This window comes from Quercus lobata, chromosome 3 (genome assembly GCF_001633185.2).
Source record: "Quercus lobata isolate SW786 chromosome 3, ValleyOak3.0 Primary Assembly, whole genome shotgun sequence".
NCBI lineage: Eukaryota > Viridiplantae > Streptophyta > Magnoliopsida > Fagales > Fagaceae > Quercus > Quercus lobata.
In genome coordinates, this window is record NC_044906.1 from 68,812,481 (window position 1) to 68,822,418 (window position 9,938).

Genomic DNA, 9,938 nt, shown 5'->3' on the forward strand with positions numbered 1-9,938 from the left:
AAAGATTTTTGAGTGTTTTAGGTGTTTTTGGAAAGTATTTTGTTCTTCAAAAACTGAAAATTTCAAAAACAGTGTTGCCCTGTTTTGGCGACTCAGTCGCGGGTCAGTCAAGTCGCATGCCACAACAGCGAGCTTGCGGGTAATTTTTGGCGACTTGTTCACGAGTGGAAGGTCCAGTCGCGAGGGGTACACAGAGATTTTTACGGCTCAGCTCGTGACTCCCTCGCGAGTGAGACTTCCAATTGCAAAAAACACTTAGAAATTTTTTCAAATCTTTTGGCTTGAAGTGTTTTGGCGGGTGTTTTTGGTGACTTACTGGCGACTTACCTCAGTCACGAAAAACGCATGTTTTGCACAGTAAGGGCAGTTTTTAAAATCCTTTTCAGTTTTCCCTCAAACTTTATGTGACTGTTCATTTTCTCTTTCGTCTAAAACTTACCCAAACACTCCGTGTCACCCCCTTCGAACTCCATTGTTGCTTCATTTCTTCTCAAAATCATCAAGAAAAGGTATAGGTTTTGTCCTCTACTCTTTATTTTTCACTATTATTGCCTTTTCCTCATGGATTTTGTGCTCTCTATGGTATTTGTATATCTCTTGACTGTGTTTGGATATTTGATTGTCTGGTGTTTTCATTTTGTGTTTTTTCAGTGGTTATACTCTAATCTACTTTATATTGTGACTACATTGGGTCATTATTGTCTCTCATTGTCATTTTCTAGACATTCCCATCTAGATCTTAGGGTTTTCTTCATTATCCATATTTTGAAACTAACCCACTGCTAATAATGTCTTTTGGATTATGCTCTTTCTTTTCCTCTATTACATGATGCAGATTGGAAATGTCTCAATTCAAGAAAGTAGCTGTGAAAGGAGGTAGTTCCAAAGGAAAGAAGCCTGTCATTGATGTCGATGACTACTCACCTCAAACAAAAGGGACTCGTTCTTCATCAAGAGTGTTCGATCCCAACAAATTTAGATCCTATGCTGCCTTTCAGACTCATGAGAATTATTTCCGAAATGCTACACCATTACTAGAAGGACCTGTTGACCAATCGTCACTTCATGACACTGACATTCCAAAATGGTTTACCCACAAGGATTAGAATTATCTTCTCTCCGACCTGGATGAAGCTTTTGAGAATTTGGTAAATTCCAACGCAATTGTGGAAGGAGAAGAACTCAAGTGCTAGGTTAGGAGAAAAAAATTTTCAGTCTCTCTTGCATATTTGGCAGAGATCCTTCATATCAACCGGCCAATGCTTAAACACTCACCGGTTTATGATGATCTATGTCCAGATGAGGAACTTCTTAAGGATGGTCTTGGACAAGGCTTGGAATTCTCATCCAATGAAAACTCAGTCAGCGTTTCCTCTCTCCCTCCAAAACTGAGAGTGCTTACAATAGTGATGTTTCACAACTTGTACCCCCTATCCAGCACTGGGTATATGAACCTCGGACATGCCTTGTTTCTTCATGACCTAATCTCTGATGTAGAGATTGACATATGTGCTCATATCTTTCACGTTCTGCGCAAAACGTCCTAGGAACTGAGTCACGAATATGTGTTCCTTTTTGTTGTCTCATTTCCAGGATCTTGAAGCTCAAAGGAATTTACTCATTAGCAGATGAATCTCCCTGCCCAAAACCGAGTCCAATCAACATGCGTACATTCAACGCGAGCATTGGTCATAGTCGAAAGAGAGTCAAACTGGAAATTTCCACATCTCACAGTGGTTCGCATTTTAGCACTTTCTCCCTTGACGAAAGACTCGACAACATTGTGACATCTGTCCACGAGTTGAGTACCAAGATGTCCGAACTCACATCTACTTTACACTATCACAGCACTCGGTGGGATATGAAGTTTACCTCCCTACAAACTCAATTGGATCAGATTCAGAGGAAGCTAGAAGAGGATATGTAGCTATTCCATGACAAAAAGGGGGAGATGTTGTTAGAAGGGGAATACAATGAAAGGGGGAGTGATAGCTTGATCAAAGGGGGAGGAAATTATCTAAGGGGGAGTTTTTTTTTTCAGCATGCAATTTCAATATTTTACTTTAAGTTGTTTTTCAGCTTTTTATGTTTGTACCCATGTTGCTTCTGTAAGCTTTTAGGGTTTATGTTCATTATCTGTAGGCTTTATGGTCTGTACCATGCTTTATGTAACCTTTATGCTTTGTTAAATTAGTACTTCTAACTAAATGTAATGCATTTTCTTATTAAGTACTGTCACTCTTGTGTCCTTGTAGGATTGTTCTTAGATGCATATACTTAGTGTATTGTGCATTGGTTGAGTGTTGGGCATGCAAGTGACTTGCATTGAGCTTGTTAGCTTATTTGTTCAAGTGTTCATTCCAAGTGTGAATGAGCATTGTGGTCACTACCTTGTAGTGATTATTTTGTTTGATCAAGCCATGGTTTGTTTCTTAACTCCATCTTTGCTTTATCACTTCATGCTTGCTTCATATGCATTTCATACTTTTTTGCATACAATGATCATAGTGTATTGTTGTGTTTCAGGAGTTTCATGTTCATATGATTCAAGAGCTTCACAGTTTCTAGAGTTAGGTGTGAGTGAGTTTTGTTCAACTATTCCCAACTCACATGTTAAGTCTAGAGTCTATTTTAGGGTTTTGTCACGGAATAGCCAGAGGGGGAGATTGTAAGGTTGAATTTAATTAACCATCTTGTTGACTTTATTCCATACCAAATTTACTTGTATTTTAGTAATTAGTAACCCTCTATTTAGGTGGGATTGTTGTAAGGGTAGTGAGTGAGATAAAGTGTTGAAATGCTCAAGAGTGTGCAAGAAAACAAAGACTCATGACTGAATCTCGTGGGTGACTCGCGGCTGCAAGCCGCCAGAAGATGCACACATGCTAGGCATGCCATAAGTTGAAGCGTCATGCTAGCTGGAGCACTATAGGACAAAATAGGACAACTGGCCGTTCTGTTATCTCGCAGCTGGATCTCGTGACTCAGTCAAGCTGCGAGCCAGCCCTATTTTGAAAAACCCGACTCTTCACATTTCATTCTCACCCCAGTATAAATACCCCTTATACCCACGAAAGAAAGAGAGTTTCCAGAGAGAATTTTAAGAGAGAAACCCTAGAGTAAAACAAGATTGATTCATCCACAATCTTCACATAAGAGACTCTTAAAATTCCTCAACTCTCTTCCTCTCCATTGTTAAATCCTTGAGAGGCATTTTACCAAAACCTTTTCTCACCATATCCATTACTATGAGAGGGTTGTTTGGTGTTTTGGGAAGCAGTTAGGAAAGAACCAATTTACATTGGTTGATACTATGGTCAAGTAGCGGAATCCGGGAAGCTAGAAAAGAAATAGGTTCGGCGCAACCTCGTTGGAGCAAAAAGCTTGGAGGGCTTAGGTACACTGGATAGATTAGGCTTGAAGGGTCTATTGTTGTTCATATATCTCAACTACATTTTCTAGTGGATTACTTATCGCTTGGAGGGTGGCGGAGAGGTTTTACGCCGAGGGCTTCGGTTTCTTCTTCGATAACATATCGTGTGTTGTCCTTGTGTTTGCATCTTTCTTCCCTTTATCTTTGCCTTTTATTTTCTGTTGTGGATGTGATTTTAATTGGCTTAGATTATTTACCAATTCTGTTTATAGCTTGTGTTGATTTTCTGCACACTAGTTGTTTGTCATAAAACTTGAATTGTTTGTTTTGTAATTGGGGGTCTAAACGTTCAAGGGTGTTTTATACACTATTTGAACTTTCAAATTTCAACATGAAATCAACAAAAGGGTAAGTATAAATTTGACTATTTGTTGGAAGGTAGATCATAAGAGCTGCTTGAACTTTTAAAAAAAAAATAAAAAAATACTCAATTAGAATTTTAATGATTCATTTGGTCGATAACTATTGACGTAAAATAAAGTCATCACTCATCACAACTAATTTATTATGTAACAATGTAATCATTGGCATAAATTATATTGATTTATGTCACATTAATAATTTACTTTTAGTTGTAACTTCAAGAGTTTTATAGTTTAGTGATATTTAATGATTTCCTTATGAAAAGAACCAAAGTTCAAACTCCCATTTTCCAGTTTTGGTAACAATTCAATAATTTAAGAAAGAAATTACTTGTTTTTAAAGGAAAAAAATTTTACTTTTATGTCCCATGCTATGAACCATGGAAAGAAAAGACCAAAAGTAAAAGTATTCCTTGTAAGAATTGTTACTAGCATTGTAGCCGAGACTATAAGAGCTGGTAGTGAAAAACATGGTTGATTTGGTATTTTTTTTTTTTTTTTAATTGATATTAGCTTGAGTTATTAAATATATAAGATATTAGTTCAACCAGGACATTTAGAGATACTAAAATGTTTTTCTTTGCAATTTTCATGATATTAGTTATGCTAAGTTTCTCGTTACATTATTATTATGTATATAATTTTGAAAATCATTATTAGATACTACATATACAATATCAATTCGCAATCATTGTACGTGAAATTCTATTAAATACAACACAAAATAAAAAAGAATAGATTAATTCCATAGTATCTCCTAAATTGAATGGAGATAGGTGCATAAGATTATTTAGTTTAATTACAATTTTTTAGGTTCAAGATCTTCGCGTACAAAATATCTTAATAAACAACAGTATAAAAAATATGCTCATCAGTTTAGAGAAAAAATGACAGAAAAAATCTAAACAATTTAATTTTTATGGAAAGCTAACAAAAACAAAACAATTATGATTCTAATTGAATATATATACACATTACCTAGTTAGTAATGGACCGTATATAGCATGGTATGTTACAAAAACAACTTATAAATTTGAATTATTTTTAGTTACACAAAAAAATGACCCATAAATATAAAATCATCCAAACTCTTTTTTCCTCTAATTTTATATATAGAGTTAAATATATGATTAAGTGTTTTTTATGATTTATATATATTGAACTCATCTTTTTCTACACTGAATTAACTTACTTGGCACAAAAAATTAAAAAAACTTAGATTAGATGGGACATGTGGAGCAAAATTAAACTCTAATTGAAATCTAATTTTTACAACAAATTAACTCACTTGGAAACCAAAGCTACAAAAGATCCCAAGTTGGTTTTCTTAATGGAAACCAAAGCTGACAAATCTGTTTTAGAGAGAGTTGGTAGACGGATTCAATTTACTAATCTTTTCTTTGTTCCTCGTGTTAATTCAGGTGGTGGCCTTGCTTTGTATTGGAAATCTGATGTTGATGTGGATGTGCAATCTTCTTCCAATCGACATATTGATGCTATTATTAACCATGGAGTGGATGACGCCTGGCGTTTCACAAGTTTCTATGGAGACCCTGATACAGCCAGCCGGGAAAACTCCTGGTCTCTTCTTCGAGATTTAAGCCACCGTTCATCGTTGCCTTGGGTGTGTTTAGGTGATTTCAATGAAATTTTGTTTGCTGATGAGAAATTAGGTTGGCTGGATAGACCGGAGCGACAAATGCAGAGTTTCAGGGATGCTTTGGACTTCTGTAGACTGAAAGACCTGGGTTTTAATGGCTACCATTTCATTTGGTGTAATCGTAGACCGGGTGATCAAAATACCTGGATTTGGTTAGACAGGGGTGTAGCAACCATTGATTGGATCTTGAAATTCCCCACCTCCCGCATTCATCATCTAGATGCTTTCCATTCTGACCATAAGCCGCTGTTGCTTTGTTCGGATTCTGAATTCAGGCGATTTTATAGAAAGGGTAAACCATTTCGATTTGAAGCTATGTGGTTAAAAGATTTATCTTGTGAAACTGTGATTAAAGAATCTTGGGGTGAGCAAGCTGTGTCAGAGTTAGTTTGGGGTTTTCAACAAAAGATTGTGGCTTGTCAACTCAATTTGAAGGTGTGGGATAAAAGAAGTTTTGGGCATGTCCGTAATTCCTTGAAAAAGAAGCTTAACGAGTTGCAAGAAGCTGAAGAAGGTGGCTGTTATCGAACTAACCCGAGGAGAATTTATATGCTGAGGGAAGAAATTCAGAAGTTGAAAAATAGGGAAGAATGCATGTGGAAGCAACGATCCCGGAATGCTTGGCTTAAGGAAGGAGATAGCAACTCACGGTTTTTCCATTGTAGGGCAAACCAAAGAAACCGACGAAACTTCATTGCCGGTTTGGAGGATAGTGATGGGGTGTAGAGAGATGATGAAGGCCGAATGGGTGGTATTTTTGAGCAATATTTCAGGGACATTTACACCACATCAAATCCTTCAGGCTTTGAAGATATTTTGAGTGGTAATCACCCAGCCATAACTGAGGAAGATGCTAGCTTGCTGGGCCGAGATTTCCATGCTGAGGAGGTGAGGAGGGCTCTCGATCAAATGGCTCCATTTACTGCACCTGGTCCTGATGGTATGTCCCCTATCTTCTATAAGTCCTTTTGGCATATTGTGGGTGGTGATGTAACATCTGTGGTCCTAAATGCTCTCAATTCTGGGGTAATGCCAGAGGCTCTTAATTCCACTTTTATTGCCTTGATCCCTAAAGTTAAACATCCAAAGAAAGCTGCTGATTTCCGCCCTATTAGCCTTTGTAATGTGGTCTATAAATTGATTTCCAAAGTGCTAGTGAACCGGTTGAAAAAATTCCTAGCTAGTGCTATCCCGGAATCTCAAAGTGCTTTTTTGTTAGGTAGGCTTATCTCGGATAATGTGCTTGTGGCCTTTGAAACTCTGCATTATCTCAAGAGGAAAACAAATGGGAGAGTGGGTCAAATGGCGCTTAAGCTGGATATGAGCAAAGCTTATGATAGGGTCGAGTGGGAATTTTTGGAGCGTGCTATGAGGCATCTCGGGCTTGGGGAAAGAATGGTTAGTCTCATCATGTCGTGCATTAGTTCGGTATCCTATTCTGTCTTGCTCAATGGACAACCGGTTGGTAATATCAAACCTAGTCGTGGCCTTCGGCAAGGTGATCCTCTGTCGCCTTATCTCTTCCTAATTTGTGCTATGGGTTTGCAAAGCTTATTGACTAAAGCTGAAGTTGAGGGGCATATTCGGGGTGTAGCTATCTGCAGAAATGGCCCAAAAATAACACACTTATTTTTTGCAGATGACAGTGTGTTATTTTGCAATGCCAAAGAAGCTGAGTGTCAGAAAATTCTGGAAATTCTAGCTACATATGAGAGGGGTACAGGGCAGAAAATTAATCGGGAGAAAACTAATATCTTTTTTAGTTTTAACACCCCCCAGGAGGTGCGGGTTCGGATTCAACAGGTATTGGGTGTTCCAGCTATATGCCAATTTGAGAAGTATTTGGGTTTTCCAGCATTGGTGGGTAGGGCAAAAAAACAGAGTTTTATCTATATTAAAGAAAGAGTATGGAAAAAACTTCAAGGGTGGAAAGAGAAGCTTTTATCACAGGCGGGCAGGGAGGTTCTGATCAAGTCAGTAATTCAGGCAATACCAACTTATACCATGAGTTTTTTTAAACTCCCAAAGGGTCTTGTTAAGGATCTGGAAGGATTAATTTCGCAAATTTTGGTGGGGATATGGTGGAGAGAATCGGAAAACCCACTGGGTGAAATGGGAGCGTTTATGTGAAGCCAAAGAAGTAGGGGGGTTGGGGTTTAAAGAAATTGAAAAATTCAACGATGCTTTATTGGCGAAACAAGTGTGGCGTCTGATTAATAATCCTGATTCTCTATGCCATAGAGTTTTCAAGGCCCGTTTCTTCCCGGATTACTCTATCTTGGAAGCTCAAGCTTCTAGCTCGGGGTCTTATGCTTGGAAAAGCATTATTAGTGCTAGGGATGTAATTCGAAAAGGGATGGTTTGGCGCATTGGTACAGGGGAGGCTGTGCGAATTAAGGAGGATAGGTGGCTGCCTGGAAGTACTAACTGCTCAGTCATATCACCCTTTCCACCTTTGGCTCCTGATGCGAAAGTGTCCTCTTTGATTGATCAAGAACAAGTGGCATGGAAAACGGAGGTTGTGCAGCAATTGTTTCTGCCCCATGAAGCTGAGATTATCTTGGGAATTCCTTTGAGCATTCGACGTCCTGTTGATCGAATCACTTGGGCGTTCACGCTGACTGGTATGTTCATTACTTGTAGTGCTTACAAATTGCTAGTTTCCTGTGATTCATCTTCTAGTGCAGGTAGCTCAAACTTGGAAGTTCAGAGAAAATTCTGGAAAGGTATTTGGCAGCTACGGGTTCCTAACAAAATAAAGCATTTTGTGTGGCGAATTTGCAATAACGCCCTACCAACAATGGTGAATCTTCATCGGCGGAACATCGTTCCAAATGCGAACTGTGCACTGTGCAAGGATCATCCTGAAGACGCCATCCATGCAATTTGGGCTTGTGAAGTTATTTCGGGTGTGTGGAACACGTTGGAATGGTTCAACCACTCTGTACCAGCAGAACCAAGCTCCTTCAACGACTTACTTTCCAGGTTTCTGTTTTGCCGTGACGAGTTCAGAGCTGAGATTTTTGTTACCATTGCTTGGTTCTTGTGGAATAGACGTAATGCGATCCACTTTGGTCGCCCAGCCCTTCCTGTCCAGAGCATTTGCAGTAGAGCAGGGAGCTACCTGCAAGAGTTTCTTCAAGCATAGACAGAGGAGCCCGCTCCTCTTCGTCCTTTTTCTATGCAGCAGCGGCGCCCTCCTGAACCTCATTGTTTCAAGGTAAACTTCGATGCTGCGGTGTTTCGTGCTTCTCATTTGGCGGGTTTAGGTGTCATTGTTCGTAATAACAGAGGGGAGGCCGTGGGTGCTCTGTCTGCGTCCATTCCTTTGGCCCATTCAGTGGCAGATTTGGAAGCCTTAGCTTGTTTGAAGGCTGTTCAGTTTGCTTTAGAGCTTGGTCTCAATCGTGTTGTGGTTGAAGGGGATTCCACAGTTATCATTAATGCTCTCCTTCATGGTGCGGATTGTATGGCCAGTTTCGGCAACATCTTAGGCGATATTCGGATGCACTCTGATGTTTTTCAGTTTGTAGAATTTGCTTTTGTTAATCGTAAGTGTAATGCTGTGGCAGACGCGCTTGCTAAGAAAGCAAAGTCAGTTAAGGGGGTTCAGGTTTGGTTATCTGATTTGCCAGCTGATATTGCCCCGTTGTTTTTGTATGATGTTCATTAAGTTTCTGTTTTATGGAATATTGTTCCCAGGTCTTTGATCTGGCTTCTCAAAAAAAAAAAAAAAAAAAAAAAAAACTCACTTGGAAATTTGTATTAGGCCACTTTTGGGTTAATCTGCTCATTAGACTCCACACACAATGTTGATAATTTTGATAGTAGATTGATTTCTTGTCATTGGTATTAGGGATGACAATAAAAGTCCGACCCGAGGACATCCGGTCCGGCCCGACTCTAATGGGTCGGATTTTATCTGGTCCGATAAATAATAAGGTCGGGTATGGGTCTTTTAAAAAAAAAAACCCGAAGCGGGTCCGGGTCGGGTTCGGGTTTTTGTCATACCCGACCCAGACCCGACCCGTTTAAGTATTAAATTACCAAAAAACCCCTTTTATATATATATATATATATATATATATATATATATATATATAAACTAAAAAAACCCTACTTCCTCTCATATTCCATACTCAGCCGTCCCACTCTCCATCCATTTCCCTCACAGCCTCGGTCTCCTCTACCTTTCTCACTCTCTTCTCCCTCTCACTCACGGACTCAGCCTCAAGCTCTAACCTCTGTCACCGCCACCATCACACGATCTCACCGCCGGCCTCAAGCTCTGTCATCGTCAGTCTCAAGCTCTGTCACCGCCGGTCTCAAGATCGTCACAGGTTTGTTTCTCTCTTTCTTTGTCTTCTCTGAGCTCCGATCTGTCTTCTCCAAGTGTAGCTCAGCCAAGATCTGCCACCACCAAGATCTCTCTTTTTTTCTTTTTTTCTTTTTTGGGTTCATTACTTGGTGCCTGAAAGGGGTA

The 9,938-nt window shown here is 39.3% G+C and overlaps 1 protein-coding gene across 1 annotated transcript; it reads left to right on the top strand.

Annotated features, from left to right (window-relative positions):
* Nucleotides 1–5,125: 5,125 nt before the first annotated feature.
* LOC115981338 lies at nt 5,126–6,181 on the top strand. Its single transcript, XM_031103489.1, has one exon. It carries the CDS (start codon nt 5,126–5,128, stop codon nt 6,179–6,181), a length of 1,056 nt encoding a protein of 351 aa, XP_030959349.1.
* The last annotated feature ends 3,757 nt before the right edge of the window (nt 6,182–9,938 follow it).

Coding starts and splice junctions, on each gene's coding strand:
- LOC115981338 (XM_031103489.1), top strand. CDS start 5,126: ATGGAAACCAAAGCTGACAAATCTGTTTTAGAGAGAGTTGGTAGACGG.